The following is a 17,790-nucleotide window of genomic DNA, read 5'->3' as shown; positions in this document are numbered from 1 at the left end:
TCACATTATTATGCACAACAGAGATCAAAACATTTTAAAGGTTGTAAAGAGAACTAAAATGGTATTTTTTTGAATTTGCAGCATCAAGAGGTCATATTTACAGAAATCAAAAGCTCTTTCAATAAAAAAAAACTTAACAGGCCAAGTTACATGTTAACATAGGACCCCTTCTTTGATATCACATTCACAATTCTTGCATCCATTGAATTTGTGAGTTTTTGTACAGTTTCTGCTTGAATATCTTTGCAGGCTGTCAGAATAGCCTCCCAGATCTTCTGTTTTGATGTGAACTGCCTCCCACCCTCATAGATATTTTGCTTGAGGATAGTCCAAAGGTTCTCAATAGGGTTGATGTCAGGGGAACATGGGGGCCACACCATGAGTTTCTCTCCTTTTATGCCCATGGCAGCCAATGACACAGAGGTATTCTTTGCAGCATGAGATGGTGCATTGTCATGCATGAAGATAATTTTGCTACGGAAGGCACGGTTCTTCTTTTTGTACCACAGAAGAAAGTGGTCAGTCATAAACTCTACGTACTTTGCAGAGGTCATTTTTACACAGTCAGGGACCCTAAAAGGGCCTACCAGCTCTCTCCCCATGATTCCAGCCCAAAGCATGACTCCGCCACCTCCTTGCTGACGTCGCAGCCTTGTTGGGACATGGTGGCCATTCACCAACCGTCCACTACTCCATCCATCTGGACCATCCAGGGTTGCACGGCACTCATCAGTAAACACGGTTTGAAAATTAGTCTTCATTTATTTCTGAGCCCACTGCAACCATTTCTGCTTGTGAGCATTATTTAGGGGTGGCCGAATAATAGCTTTATGCACACTTGCAAACCTCTGGAGGATCCTACACCTTGAGGTTCGCGGGACTCCAGAGGCACCAGCGGCTTCAAATACCTGTTAGCTGCTTTGCAATGGCATTTTTGCAGCTGCTCTCCTAATCCTTTTAATTTGTCTGGCAGAAACCTTCCTCATTATGCCTTTATCTGAACAAACCCGTCTGTGCTCTGAATCAGCCACAAATATTTTCACAGTAAGATGATCACGCTTAAGTTTTCTTGAAATATCCAATGTTTTCATACCTAGTGCAATACCTTGGACAATTTCACACTTTTCGGCAGCAGAGAGATCCTTTTTTTTTCCCCATATTGCTTGAAACCTGTGGCCTGCTTAATAATGTGGAACGTCCTTCTTAAGTAGTTTTCCTTTGATTGAGCACACCTGGCAAACTAATTATCACAGGTGTCTGAGATTGATTACAATGATCCAAAGAGCCCTAAGACACAATACCATCCATGCATTTAATAGAAAAACGAATAATTAAATGTTTGACACTTAAATCCAATGTGCATAATAATTTGGAACACGGTGTATGTATATGCCAGTACATAAGCCTGTGTACTGATAGTACACAGGCAGTTGTTAGGACATACCTCAGTATGCCCTAACAGGAAATATGATCAGACAGCCCTGGGGTTCTTCAATGGACCCTGGGCTGTCTGCCCATATTTTGTATGGCCCTCGATCGCATCACAGGAATTCCCTGTGACGCGATTCAAAGGGCATCTCCCCATCTCATTTTCCCCTTGAATGCTGCAGTGGCGGTCAGCTTTGATTGCAGATTTCAGGGGAATAGCGACGGAGATGAGATTTCTCTGATCTCTACCGTTAGAGCGGGGCCAGGGGTGTGTAATACAGCCATTGCCCCGCTCCATAACCATAAGTGCGCACGCGGTCAGCATGAGATAATGCGGTCGGCACTGCACTAATGAGCGGCGGCGCAGGCACTGAAGACAGACTATGGGGGTGTTTTGTAGTGCGCCTGCCATGTTCTGTCTTCAGTACCACCGCTCATAAGTTCAGCGCTGGTCGCATCACATCATGCTGACCACGCGCGCACTTCTCAGGAGAGAGGCAATGTCTGTATTACACATCCGCAGCCCCGCTCTCATACATTCATGTATTACTATACTAAGCTGTGCGGCCACAGAGCTTCGTATCGAAATACATGAAATCACGGTATCGAACCGTTTGAGGGTGCACGGCATCGTAACAGTATCAAAGTTTTGATGCATCGTGCATCCCTAGCCCATAGACACACATATATAAATATACTGAAAAGGTGTCTGTGGCCTGTAGAAATGAATGGGTCTGCAATTTCAACCGTAATTACTGCTGAAAACTACGGTCGTGTGCATGGGGCCTTACCCTTATAGTATGTTCAGTCACAGCAGAGAATTGTTTTGCCTTGGATTTTGCTGCGAATCAAACGTGGACATTATCTTCATGTTTAAATTACCGATGGAACATATGTGCTGTATTTTACGGGATCAATATATATCAGTTCATAATTATAGACCAGTAGTACTCTAATAATGCAGCAGTTGGGAAAACAAGTTTCCTGTGTCCTCACTGCAGCCCCTCCATTTTTTTTTTATGTCTTTCTTTGTCTGGTACTTCGTAGGCAGAATGCTGGCTGCTGCAAATAGCAGTTTTTATTCTTTCGACAGATTCTCAGGCTAAACAGGAGAATGTAATTCTGTTCTAGTCACATGTGGTCACGTGATCTGTACTGACCACCCAAATGCTACAGCATCGACTGTAGAAACCGGAGGTCAGTCTCTCAATGCAAGTCTATAAGACTGAAATTAAGGGTTTCATAGATTTGCCTTAAAAGCCTGACTTCCGGTTAGGACTTAGACCCTGACTTAGGATACAGGGAGTCAGAATGTAGATCATGTGACCCTGCGGAGTCCCGTGAAATACAGCACCAGGTAAGTTTATACGCATCAATACACTTGCAATTGAGGGTGGTGGGGGTGACTGGAAAAAGAAAAACCTGGAGTGCTTCTTTACAGTATATATGTTATACTCCCAAAATTGAATTGAAGGTTAAGACTTGTTTCCCTTTGTAAAGTTTTGTTCTTGCCCTACTTCTGATGTGCCTCATGAAAGGACACCTGTCATCTGTTTTGACAGCCCTAAACCTCTATAACTCCAATAAATGGACTAGAAAGACATTTCAGAACATATCCATGTATAGCAACAGTAGAATAGTGTACCTTTTAGAAAACAAAATCTATTTCTGTGCCAATATGCAAATTAAACTCTAAGTGTCTGCTAGGCATTTCTTCAGTAGGCAAGTGTCCTGTAATGTCGGCAGCAACCCCTTTCATCTAGGCTTGATTGGCATCTCTGACACCTCATGCGTCATCCACTGTTCCCTGCAAAGAGATGTTAAAGAAACACTTCAGCAAAAAAATGTTTTACCTATGTGCAGCATAGGCTACTAAAGAATATTGTAGAGGCTACTGTGTATGCCTTGTGTGTATACAGGTCCTTCTCAATGAATTAGAATATCATCAAAAAGTTAATTTATTTCAGTAATTCAATTCAAAAAGTGAAACTCGTATATTATATTGATTCATTACACACAGTGTGATCTATTTCCATTTTTTTCTTTTAATGTTGAAGATTACGGCTAACAGTTAATGAAACCCCAAAATTTAGTCTCTGAAGATTAGAATATTGGGTAAAAGTTCAAGATTGTAGACTCATGGTGTCACACTCTAATCAGCTAATCAACACAAAACACCTGCAAAGGTTTCCTAAGCCTTTAAATAGTCTAACAGTCTGGTTTAGTAGGCTACACAATCATGGGGAAGACTGCTGACTTGATGTCCAGAAGACAGTCATTGACACCCTCCACAAGGAGGGTAAGCCACAAAAGGACGTTGCTAAAGAAGCTGGCTGTTCAGAGTGCTAAATCCAAGCATATTAAAGAGGCTCTGTCACCACATTATAAGTGCCCTATCTCCTACATAAGGAGATGGGCGCTATAATGTAGGTGACAGTAATGCTTTTTATTAAAAAAAACAATCTAGCGATTTTAGATTTATGCTAATGCTTAATGCCCAAGTGGGCGTGTTTTTACTTTAGACCAAGTGGGTGTTGTACAGAGGAGTGTATGACGCTGACCAATCAGCCTCATGCACTCCTCTCCATTCATTTACTCCGCATAGGGATCCTGCTAGATCCTTATGTGCTGTCTTAGGGTATGTGCACACACACTAATTACGTCCGTAATTGATGGACGTATTTCGGCCGCAAGTCCCGGACCGAACACCATGCAAGGAGCCGGGCTCCTAGCATCATACTTATGTACGATGCTAGGAGTCCCTGCCTCGCTGCAGGACAACTGTCCCGTACTGTAAACATGATTATACTACGGGACAGTTGTCCTGCAGCAAGGCAGGAACTCCTAGCGTCGTACATAAGTATGATGCTAGGAGCCCGGCTCCTTGCACTGTGTTCGGTCCGGGACTTGCGGCCGAAATACGTCCGTCAATTACTGACGTAATTAGTGTGTGTGCACATACCCTTATACTAACACATTAACAATACTGAAGTGTTTAGACATTCCACGGGATGTCTATTCACAATCTCTGCACTTCGTTACTCTGTCTGTGGTAGTTACAGCAGAGGATGCGTAATCTCGTTGTAACCTGTCATTTACCGCGTAATCTCGCGAGATTCTCTGCTGTAGCTACCACAGACAGAGTAACGAAGTGCAGCGATTGTGAATAGAAATCCCGTGGAATGTCTATTCACTGTCTAAACACTTCAGTATCATTAATGTGTTAGTATAAGACAGCACATAAGGATCTAGCAGGATCCCTATGCGCTGAGTAAATGAATGGAGAGGAGTGCATGACGCTGATTGGTCAGCGTCATACACTCCTCTGTACAACGCCCACTTGGTCAAAAGTAAAAACACGCCCACTTGGGCGTTCAGACACACATTAGCATAAATCTAAAATCGCTAATAAAGTGGTTAAAATAGATCGTTTTTTTTTTTTAAATAAAAAGCACTGCTGTCACCTATATTATAGTGCCCATCTCCTTATGTAGGAGACAGGGCACTTATAATGTGGTGACAGAGCCTCTTTAAGGCGCTATCCTCCTGTGTAGCAACACATTTATTCCATGGACAAGGAAAGCTCCAGCTAGTCCTATAGCCTTGCACAATAACTTGTATGTGTGTATAATGGTGGGATCAAACTGACAGCACATCTTGGGGGGGATGGTGATCTGCTGAGAGAGAAATCCTCTTCTCACTTTTCACGATCTGTCAGCCCGGGTAAGGCAACCAGGGGGAACATTCCTCATCTCTCTGTAGTCCATTACAGTGAATTGTAATGTTATTACATAAATGACTGACACATACATTTACAGATATCTGCCCACACTTTTCTTGTACTTGGCAGCCCCCACCCTTCCGACAGTGTCTGTGCTTCCTATGTAATCAAAAAACTTCAGATCCTAAACAAGTACATTACCTTCCTCGAAGTGACATGTAACACAAGGTCTCTTACACACTTTTCTCTTGTTCATTGTACCTTCCATTTCCATGGCAATGTGAGGAGGGAGTACAGCGCTCAATGCAGAGTTGCATATTTAACTGCTGTAGAGCTGGCACTGCATCACACCGAAATCTTTTTAAAGCATTGCTTTTCTTACAAATAAATAATAATAAAAAAAAATCATAAAAGTAATCATTTTGGAGTGTGTTTTTGTATCCTTGAAGAGTTTAATGGCATCGGGTCATTTATTCTTAGGGTGGCCTTACACCATTCAGTAATACGTGTAGGATATAGCCATTCGACTGCTTAGCTTCTGGCACGTGTATACGACACAGCTTTACATGTGGCAATTATTTGCTATTCCGATAAAGTAGAAATCGTAGTAAAAATCCTGATTAAGCGCGCTACTAAGGTGACGGTTGAAATTTAAATTGTTCGCTGACCAGTTTGTGAGTAGCCCCAACCTTCGTTTGACAACCAGACTCTGATAAGTTAAGGGTGTTGAAGGCCATAAAAAACAAAAACTGCAGCATACAAGAATTGCCTATAGACATCAGTGGAGATACCAAATAATTGCATCTGTAATCTAGTAAAGAAAACCATGTGATTTAGTTCCGTATTACGGTTGGGGCAAGAGTTGTTTTTTTTTTCATGATTTTAGAGAATATATACAGATTTAAAAAGAAACAAAAATCTGATTGAATACAGATCCAACATGGATCTAATGCGGCAACCACGTATTACTGACATGCTTATGGATCTCGATGGACATACAGTACATCCATTACCAAAATAGAAAGTCAATGAATGAATGAGAAATCTAAATCAAATCAATATTTGGTGTGACCACCCTTTGCCTTCAAAACAGCATCAAATCTTCAAGGTACACTTGCAAAAAGTCATGGATTTCATAGGTTAAAGTTCCTATGTTTTTGTGCATATTTGAGTCGCTTGGCCTAGTTTCCAAAGTTATGGCTTTTTGGCCACAATTCCATGAAGACCACTTCTGGCCAGACTTCTCCGAACAGTAGATGGGTGTACCTAGGTCCCACTGGTTTCTGCCAGTTCTGAGCTGATGACACTGCTGGACACTTTCCGATTTCGAAGGGAAGTGAGCATAATGTGTCTTTGATCTGCTGCACTGTTTCCTTGGCCGACCACTGTGTCCGCGATCCTCAATGTTGCCTGTTTCAAGCTCTTTTGAAGAAGCACGAAGAACAGCACATCCTGAAACCCCAGTCTGCTTTGAAATCTTTGCCTGGGAGAGACCCTGCTGATGCACTATAACTACCTTGTGTCTTGCTGTGCTCAGAATGGCCATTGTGGACCTGTGACGTGAAACGGTCTTCCACAACCTTCCCTTTGCAGCAGAGTTTGGCTTTTCCTCACCCAGTTTTAAGCCTCCTACACAGCTGTCTCTGTTACAGTTAATTACTGTTTCTACCATATGAAAATGATGATCATTATCACCTGTTAGGTATAATTGGTTAATAATACACCTGACAATAATCCTACAAAATCCATGACTTTGATGCTGTTTTGAAGGCAAAGGGTGTTCACGCCAAATATTGATTTTGATTTCTGTTCGTTCACTTTGTATTTTGTTAGTTCACAAAAAACGAACACTAATATTTTTGAAAGCCTTCTTATTCTGCAGCATTTTTCCACAACTGCCTAAAACTTTTGCGCAGTACTGTACATGTCGCTCTCACTGTATTTTTTTATTGGCTTAAGAGGGTCCCCAAGATATTTGGCCAGCATCCATCCAGATGCCACATATATGAACCCCTTAGATGTGGTGGAACGAACTATGTTCTAATATCCTCGATGAACTGATCTCTAGCTAAACTGTTATGGCCCCAACAGAGTCCTGATCTTTACCTCGAGTCTGTCTGGGATTACATGAAGAGACAGAAGGATTTGAGGAAGCCTACATCCACAGAAGATCTGTGGTTAGTTCTCCAAGATGTTTGTAAGAACCTCTCTGCTGAGTTCCTTCAAAAACTTTGCAAGTGTATCTAGAAGAATGAATGCGGTTTTGAAGGCAAAGGGTGTTCACACCAAATATTGATTTGATTTAGGTTTCTCTTCTGTTCATTCACTTTGTATTTTGTTAATTGACAAAACAAGCTATTAACACTAATATTTTTGAAAGCATTCTTACTGTGCAGCATTTTTCCACCACTGAGTAAAACGTTTGCACTGTACTGTATGTCTTTTTTTCAACCATACGAACTATGTAACTCAATAGGGCTGAAAATATGCCTATTTTCCAACTACGTTTTCTGGACATAATACGGACGTTGTTTTTTTTTACGGTTGTGTAATAAGGCCTTGTACATGCAGTTTTTACATGTATTCTCTTTTGGCCAAAACTGGAATTGAATTCAAAGAAAGAAAAGAATTATAAAGATCGACACAAATATTTTTCCCCAGTTTCAACAAAAGTCCATGTGTGGTTTTTTTTTGGGTTTTTTTTTTTTGCGGTACGTTTATTGGGATAGGGGCATAAATCAAAACGCATGCTGAAGCTACACAATGGTGGCCATTCATTATTTTTCCTACCCAAGTCTGGTATGGGTGGGCAATACCAGCCAATGAATATCAATTGTTTGCAGCACTCTTTTCGGTTAAAGACGTTCTATATAGGTTTGAATGTTCTTAGTCTTAATTTTAGAAATGGTCAAGACCTCAGCGATCGTCTAACAAGGCTTCTTTATGTATTCCTGTTTGGATATACAGTTATTCTATATAATTCCAAACTTTTTTTTGTCTCTTACAGAATGGGCATGCTGGAACTGAGGACGCAGGGAAATGTGCAAACAAGGTAAGAAGTCTTGTCCTTCTCACAACACACAATACTTGAGGTAAATGTTCTCTTTTCTAGTTGGATACTCAGTCATCATGGGGATTCCCACAAGTGATAGTCCTACAAGATAATAATTTCTGTATTTGATCTAAAGGTGAAAGTCTTCAGGAAAGCTTTTAATGACCGTAACGTCTTACGAGCTGCTGCTATGTATAAAGGTTACTCACTGTATTGCTGGAGAGACTCTTTTAATAACTAGACATTGTAGCTGGATTATTGAAGACTATATTCACGTTTGCTGTATGCAGTGCTATTTATTCCATAGAAATGACAAACGCCTGTGGACCCCATTATAAGTTAATGGGGCCCGTCCGGCGTTGTTGGGTTCCATTGATGCATATATGACCAAGAAAGAGCTTGGAGAAGCACATTACATGCTCTGGCTTAAAGAGGCTCTGTCACCACATTATAAGTGCCCTATCTCCTACATAAGGAGATGGGCGCTATAATGTAGGTGACAGTAATGCTTTTTATTTAGAAAAACGATCTATTTTAAACCACTATGAGCGATTTTTAGGTTTATGCTAATTCGTTTCTTAATGACCAAGTGGGCGTTGTACAGAGGAGTGCATGACGCTGACCAATCAGCGTCATGCACTCCTCTCCATTCATTTACACTGCACTAGCGATATAGTTATATCACTATGTGCAGCTACATACACAAACTCTAACATTACTACAGTGTCCTGATAATGAATATACATCACTACCAGCCTGGACGTGATGTTTATTCAGAATCCCGACACTTCTGAATCTTTTCTGTGAGATTCCAGCAAGGCAAGCGTAATCTCGTGAGATTACGATGTAACCTGTCATTTCAAGCGAGATTACGCTTGCCTTGCTGGAATCTCACAGAAAACATTCAGAAGTGTCAGGATTCTGAATAAACCTCACGTCCAGGCTGGTAGTGATGTATATTCATTATCAGGACACTGTAGTAATGTTATAGTGTGTGTATGTGGCTGCACATAGTGATATAACTATATCGCTAGTTCAGTGTAAATGAATGGAGAGAAGTGTATGACGCTGATTGGTCAGCGTCATACACTCCTCTGTACAACGCCCACTTGGTCTAAAATAAAACACGCCCACTTGGGCATTAAGAAATTCATTAGCATAAAGCTAAAAATCGCTCATAAAGTGGTTTAAAATAGATTGTTTTTCTAAACAAAAAGGACTGCTGTCACCTACATTATTTCGCCGATCTCCTTATGTCGGAGATAGGGGACTTTATAATGTGGTGACAGAGCCTCTTAAGGTGCATTTATATGAGACTTTTTGTCCGCACTTTAAAAAATGCATCAAGAACTTGGCTGTGCGGTGTGTGGTTTTTACAGGGGAAACACATTTATTCTGCAGTTTCACCTTTAAAAGCTGCATGGGTAAAAACTGCATTGCGAAACCACAGCAATTTGTGGTAAAAGCGCGTTTTTTGATGTTTTTACTGCACAGCCAAAAATGTTGGAAAAAAAATGTAATGTTTATAATGGTAATCATGTCTGGTAACAAGGTAAAAAAACTAAAAAAAAAAAAAAGTTTTTAGCTGCTTACATTAGTCTTGGTGCACTTTTGGGGCTACAACCAGGACTGGAACATAAAGGAAGGGGAAGTATATAGGAAACTTTACTTCTTTATGGTTTTATGTCACTTCTGGTTGTGTCTTCGAAAACGCACCTTTTTATACCTTTATTGTCACATGTAGTGGCTAAGGTGCGGTTAGAACTAAAAAATTGCAAACACATCGAAAACGCACCTCAATGGCAAAGTCTGGTTAGAGCCTTGCGGTATTTGTGCGTGTGGTTTTTACAGGTGAAACACATTTATTCTACAATTTCACCTTTAAAAAGTGGACTCCGCTACGGATATTTACACAATGTATTCCTAAGGCTGGATTCACACGAGCGTGTGCGTTTTGCACACGCAAAAAACGCTGCGTTTTGCGTGCGCAAAAGGCACTTAACAGCTCAGTGTGTCAGCCCCGTATGATGCGCGGCTGCATGATTTTCGCGCAGTCGCCATCATTATGACACTCCGTTTGGATGTTTGTAAACAGAAAAGCACGTGGTGCTTTTCTGTTTTCATTCATGGTTTTACAGCTGTTGCGCGAATCGCGCTCGTCCCACGGAAGTGCTTCCGTGTGGTGCGCGTGATTTTCACGCACCCATTGACTTGAATGGGTGCGTGATGCGCGAAATACGCACAAAGAACGGACATGTCGTGAGTTTTTCGCAGCGGACTCACGCTGTGTAAAAATCACGCAACTGTCTGCACGGCCCCATAGACTAATATAGGTTGCACGGACGTATTTCCCGTTCGTCTGAATAAGCCCTAAGGGTGAAAAAAAAGCAAACACAGGCTTTCCTTCACCTGGAGCAATAATTTATTATCAAAGGGTAAGGCCACATAGCAGCGCCCTGTTAGGCGCAGTTGCGGGTAAAATGGCTGTTTTTAACAACGTGGTTATTAACAAACAATTTGACAACTGCACTGGACAGGGTGCCGACGCGGCTGTTGGACGCTCCGTCGGGCCTCACACATCGTATCCTTGCCAAGGCACGGTTGCTTGTTGGATACACTTAGAGTAATAAAATCAGTGTCAGTTTAGTGTACAGATGCATGTGATCTTGTGTGGTTCTATACCCCCGATTTATCCATTATTCTGGTCATGGGAATAAAAGTGGCCATACATATGTGTAGGTATGCTTTAATGGCTGGACAGAGGGCAAAAATCTATGGAGAAAGGTGACGTGGTGGAATGACAACCACATTGGCAGTCAGTAAGTTCTTCACATATTATTTTCTAACGTAAAGTGAAGAGTAGACTTTCCATTCTGACATTTTTGGCAGCTATTGTAGACCTGGATGGGTAGTTCCTGCCTTACTCTTTAAATTGAATTATGGGCGTATTGTGCTGTATAAAAGAAAACATTGGTCCGCTCGCCATGCACCTCAGATGTTTCTGACGACAACAGTAATTTTTTTTGGTGCTTGTAGAAAGAGACAATTCTGTGTTCGCAACAGATACAAATAGTAGATATATTGAAAAAGGTAATATCCAGCACTCGGTCCGATAAAATCCAAACTTTAATTTGTGACTTTAAAACAAAGTAAAAAACATTCCCGGGAAGGATGCTTACGCGTCTTGCGTCTTGAACCATGCAGGTTCTTAGTCATAGCTATGACTAAGAACTAGGTGTACATACTACTACTGCTGAAGCTGTGAATAGATATTGCTTTATCTTCAGTGCAATCTTCTAACCAGTTATCAGGAGATTCCATGACGTGCTGCTAACATGATAGAAATGTACGGGGACGAGTGATCAGAGTAACGAGTTCTCGTCCCCATACTGTAATAATAGCACCTTCTGAAAGGAGCAAACGAGTGCAGATCAACAAGCTGTCTTATTGATCGGCTCTCGTTGTTATGGCCAAAATGGCCCGGTGTAAAAGTACCCTAAGAATACATTCAAGTAATTAGTATTATACTTTCATTATTATTTTTTATTATAAATCCCTTGGTTACTGTATGGCAGTCGGCTGTGGTAGAATTTAATAATATCTTTCTTTTAGAAGTCAGGTGACCTCCAGTGATAATTCGAATGTCCTAATGTTTCACAGTAGCATTATGTTTCGATGTTCTAAATCAATGTCGGTCAATTTAACAGAAGTGACGCAGATGTCCTATGTCCCCTGTTTGTCCTGTTTCCATATCTCCTGTTCACTATGAAACAGAAGATTGTGGGATGTGTGACAACCACCCAATTGGGGACACAAGACCCCTATGCCCGAATTGGTGGGGGTTTTTAGCAGTTAAACATTTATCGGAAAATGCTCCACAAAAAATAGACCAGCGTTTTATCATTAAAACAGTTATTGTCTTAATATGGTGTATTTGCTAAGGCCCCATTCAAACGACCATCATTTTCATCTGTAATCAAGGATGAAATTGTGGACTCATTCATTTCTATTGGCCACGGACACCTTTCCGTATATTTACGGATGTGTGTCCGGGACCGTAGAAATTATCCACTAATTATAGAATCTATTTTTGTCTGCAGTTGCATGCTATGGGCACTTCCGCAATTGCGGACGGCTATGGACGTGTAGCCGTCTGATCTGTATTTGTAGACAGTAAAAACCTTTACAGTCGTGTGCACGAGCCTTACACAATACTAGACTTGGTGTTCGGCTTTCCTGCATACATCCACTACTCTTTACCATAAAGCAGTATATGTATGCAACGATGAAAAGATTTCTTATCATTCCAGGTGTCACTATAGTGCCTGACAATTGTTTTATTGCAGCTGGTACATTGATATTATGACCGCCACTGATGGTCTGTTGTAGCTTACTAATGCGAACTTGGCATATTAACAGCTGATAGACGTGGAGGGTGTAGAACATGTCTTTTTAGGCTAGGCAAAGCTAAACTAAATGTCTGTCAGTGAAAAGGATGGAAAATTGGGTGTCTGATAGGCTAATGGTTATATGCGGTGTCTTTCTTCTGCATTGTGAGGCTTCCTGTCTATTCAGCATTACCATTGTGGCTAATTTTTGCCTAAAATATGTAGCAACATTTTTATCTTTACACTGCCTCCGTCACTTTTAAAAAAGTGGGAGATGCCTAGCAGGAGGGGGCAGCCACCCGTGGACCGAAATTTCCCTATAATTGAAGCCAGAAACTGGTGTAGATTACAGCCGAAATTTCCTTTCCTTGCTCACGGACAGCCAGAGATGCAACTAATTTTATTAAGAGGTGTGCGTCTCCTAATAAACTAGGTGCATTTTACTCTAGCGCTCTTTATATTAAGACTCTTGCATGTAAGATCAGTCCTAATAGATTCCCCCTACTGTTGCCAGTCTTATGTCATGCCGGAATGCGGGGTTATGCAGTCTCTAAAAATGGATGGGATAGGCCTTTAATATCTGATCGGTCGGGGGCTGACTGCCGGGACCCCCACTGATTAGCTGTTTTGAAGGGGCCGCAGCACTCGTACGAGCGCTGCTTCCCCTTCATTCTGGTCACTGCTCACACTGTGAATCGCCGACACGGCATTAGTGGCGATTCACAGTATTACAACTTTCTCTCATTTAAGTGAATGGGAGGAGGCTGTAATAGTGTAAACTGCTGTGGGGCCGATTCACAGTACGACCAGTACGTACAGTAAGAGCAGTAAGGGCTTATTCAGACGAACAGGATATATGTCCGTGCAACGCGCGTGAAAATCACGCGCGTCGCACGGACCTATATTAGTCTATGGGGCCGTGCAGACAGGTGCGTGATTTTTACGCTTCGTGAGTTCACAGCGCAAAAGTTACGACATGTCCGTTCTTTGTGCGTTTTTCACGCATCACGCACCCATTGAAGTCAATGGGTGCGTGAAAATCACGCGCACCACACGGAAGCACTACCGTGGGACTAGCGTGATTTGCGCTAAAGCTGTGAAAAGGATGAATGAAAACAAAAGCACCACGTGCTTTTTCTGTTTACAAACATCCGAATGGAGTGTCGCCATGATGGCGGCTGCGCGAAAATCACGCAGCCGCGCATCATACGGGGCTGTCACACTGAGCTGTCAAGTGCCGTTTGCGCTTGCAAAATGCAGCGTTTTTTGCGTGTGCAAAACACGCGCTCGTGTGAATCCGGCCTAAGGAAAATGAAGGAGGCAGCGCTCGTGCGGCCCCTTCAAAACCTCTGAACAGCGGGGGGTCCTGGCAGTCGGACCCTTACCGAACAAATATTGATGGCCTATTCTGAGGATAGGCCATCAATTTTTAGGGACTGGACAACCCCTCTAATATAAAATGAACATGAGCATAATGGGCAACTTTGTTCACATGGGGCGGATTATTTCATAGGGAACAATCTGACCTAAAATCTACAACAGAAATACACAACATACTTTTGCAGGTTTGGCATTGGATTTCACCCTTGTTATTACTAAGGGTTAATTCCATGGCTCAAGCAATTACTAAGGGGTGGACCTCAGTAGTTGGTGGGCACAAAGGATTCAAAATGTATAGAGTGCCTACCGGCAAACAAAGCCCTTGTTTTCCAACCACCAAAATTAAAATATAAAGTTTTAATTGGTATAGACGACCATCAACAGACTACATAGAAGTTAAAATTCCTGGTCCATTGCTGATAGAGATCAGCATAGTGCAATGTGTGGTTATTCAAAGAAGCAAGGTGCTAACGGCTGCAGACCGCAGCACCACGTTGTAAGTTAAATTACCAGCAGGACCAGAGTTAAAAATTCAAAATTATATGAGAATGAAGAGGGTCCCACTGCTGCAGTTGGTCCTTTTTCCTCACTGCGTCCAAAATCTAAGCTAACCCCACCATTCTCTCAATTTGCCCATATAGATGTGTTTGTTAAACTGGTGTGTGCTGATCTCAAAAAGATCAGATCAGACGGAACGAGAGCGCTTGCTAATCTAAGCGAACCAGAAAGAGCACCACTTACTGAACTCTGCCACAATGACTTAATCACTATAAAACCCTCTGACAAAGGAGGTAACACTGTCATTATGGACCAGGGCGATTATGTCGCCATGGCCCACAGACTCTTGGATAATACTACGACTTACATCATCCTGGACAGGAATCCTACTGATCTGTTCTTGGGTGAGCTGCACACACTACTTGAGGAAGCGAAGACACTTAGCCTCATTACCAACGAGGAATTTAAACGGATCTACAGTCCTGTTCCAACTTTGGCGACTTTTTACGCCCTGCCAAAGATCCATAAGAAATCTCGCCCAGTGCCTGGTAGACCAATTGTGTCTGGCAATGATAGCCTGACCCAGGGTATCAGCATGTATCTGGACGAGATTCTTTCACCTTTTGTTACTTCTCTCCCTTCATTTCTGAGAGATACAAAGGACACCATTAACAGGATCCAGGAGATCCATGTTACCTCTTCTACACTCATCGCTAGTATTGACGTGGAATCACTCTACACTAACATTCAACATCATTTCGGCCTCACAGCAGTCGCACACTTCCTAGGCACTAAAGGCACCCAATTTCATGCACACAATAAATTTCTATTATCACTACTTCAATTTCTTCTTACTCACAATTATTTCCTATTTGATCGTAAATTTTATCAACAAATAAAAGGAACGGCAATGGGCGCCGTTTGTGCACCGACATATGCGAATTTATTTTTAGGTTGGTGGGAAGATACCATAGTCTTCACTGACACACTAGCCGCTTACACTTGTCACATCCTTTTCTGGGGGAGATATATAGACGATATTCTCCTCCTGTGGGATGGTGACTTATCTTCATTCCACGAGTTTATGAACATAATCAATACTAATCAAGTGGGCATGAAATTTACCCACTGCATACATGAAAAATAAATTATTTTTTTGGACTTAAAAATCTCCCTGGATCCTGTTGGTGGTGTCCATACTGATATCTCCAGAAAACCAACATCTACTAACAGCCTTTTGCATTGGGACAGCTACCATCCTCCTGCCCTAAAAATGGGAATCCCTATTGGGCAGTACCTCCGTGCAAAAAGGAACTGTTCGGACGAACGGTCCTTTCAACATGAATGTAATGGCCTCTTCTCCAAATTTGTGGCAAGAGGCTATCCCAGAAAGTGGCTGCACAGAGCCTATGCTAGGGCCAGAGCTACCAATAGGAGTGAATTACTATGCGAACATAAACCTCAAAATGTTCAGTGAACAGTGACTACAGCTAAACCCAAGGGACTAACCGGTATTAGATGCATTGGCACATTTGATGCTGGGTCCCAACAGGTTCGCAAAATCCTACACCGACATTGGCCAATTCTTTTGGCTGATCCGGATCTTCGCGATGCTATCCCCCCTACACCGAGCATCACTTATCGTAGAGGGAGGAACCTACGAGACTATCTGGTACACAGTCACCACTCCGGATCTAATGTGATATCAAAATGCTGGCTGAAGTCAAAGACCATTGGTTCACATCCTTGTGGTCGATGTTCCTTTTGCTATCTCATGCCCACCGTCAAACACTTTACGAATCCACTAGATGGTAGATCCTATCAGATCAGAGAATTCATCAATTGTCAAAGTAAGGGAGTGATCTATATTGCTAAATGCCTCTGTCCTAAACTATATGTCAGCAAGACCATACAGGAATGGAGGAGAATTTCAAAACACCTAAGTACTATCCATCACAAAGAAGATACACCACTCGGCACGTGCATTCTGCACATAATGGGGATGTCCGTGCCCTACAATTCTGGGGCATTACCCATATTAAACTTGGCCCTAGAGCAGGTAATCTGGATCGCAGGTTACTTCAGGAGGAGGCACGTTGGATCCATCGTTTGGGCTCCCTCAGTCCAGGGGGCCTCAACGAGGGTTTTACATTTGCGGCATTTTTGTGAATCCGCTGGTCTTCCCTCTGTTCGGTTGCATGATGCCCCTTTGGGTATACATATTTTTTGTTATAAATTGCATTATTATATAGCATTATTATACAGCACTGTTATATAACTGACTATGTTTGTACCTTTCCACACTTCTTACCATGTATTGACATCAATATAATCCTGAATAACCATTCAGACTTTACTAGTGACTATTGCGACGGTCTCCTTCAATTTCAATTTTAAAATTGGGCTCTCACTACAGACCACAACTGGTGCCATTATCCTGGCCACTTTATGGTTGGCATTATACATATGCCAATCATTTCTGCGATCTACTGTACTATATACATGGCTATCTGCCTATTCATTGGTGAACTATCGTTCTTGCTGCCGGTCATGCACTAACTTAATAACTATTTCTACCTAACAGCTATATAGCACGTTATATGTATGCAATTCAATATGCATGCGTCGATACATTGTTGTAATCACCGGATTTTTTCTATCTCCGGTTTTTTCGTTACTGCACATGTGCGCCGGCACTGCACCTATTGGTGGCTTCTGTCTCACCAGCGATTGGTGCTACTGACTGTCAGTCAGCCGTGCGGAGGCTTGTTCCTCCGCTCCTCTTTTGATTGGCTCTCAACTAATTGCAGCAACAGCTGCAGATAGTTTACTGCATATATAGGTATGTGGATTCCGCCGCCCGCTGCCACTAGCCCCTATACCCCTTAAGACGCTACGTCGGTAGCAAAACATGTCGGGGGGGGGGGCTCTTTTGAATTTTTAACTCTGGTCCTGCTGGTCTCTTAGTAATTTAACTTACAACGTGGTGCTGCAGTTTGCAGCTGTTAGCACCTTGCTTCTTTGAATAACCACACATTGCACTATGCTGATCTTTATCAGCAATGGACCAGGAATTTTAACTTCTATGTAGTCTGTTGATGGTCGTCTATACCAATTAAAACTTTATATTTTAATTTTGGTGGTTGGGAAACAAGGGCTATGTTTGCCGGTAGGCACTCTACACATTTTAATTCCATGGCTCAGGAGCTGTGTTCTTGCTGCAATGGCCACAACCTGCTTTGCGACACGAGAGTGCACTACTTAAAGGGGCCTCATTATAATTTTGATTTATGTTGTCAAACAGAGCTAGATGACATGCAGGC

At 42.1% G+C, this 17,790-nt stretch overlaps 1 protein-coding gene across 1 annotated transcript in view; it reads left to right on the top strand.

Annotated features, from left to right (window-relative positions):
* RPS6KA1 (ribosomal protein S6 kinase A1) overlaps window positions 1–17,790 on the top strand; it is a 121,220-nt gene that overhangs the window by 19,640 nt on the left and 83,790 nt on the right. Inside the window, exon 2 of the mRNA XM_075853455.1 lies at window positions 8,157–8,201. Within this exon, the coding sequence (XP_075709570.1) occupies window positions 8,157–8,201 (45 nt within the window). The remainder of the gene's footprint in view (window positions 1–8,156; window positions 8,202–17,790) is intronic.

This window comes from Rhinoderma darwinii, chromosome 2 (assembly GCF_050947455.1).
Source record: "Rhinoderma darwinii isolate aRhiDar2 chromosome 2, aRhiDar2.hap1, whole genome shotgun sequence".
Lineage (NCBI taxonomy): Eukaryota > Metazoa > Chordata > Amphibia > Anura > Rhinodermatidae > Rhinoderma > Rhinoderma darwinii.
The sequence above is the reverse complement of the archived record's forward strand: the minus strand, read 5'-3'. Positions and strand labels throughout refer to the sequence as shown.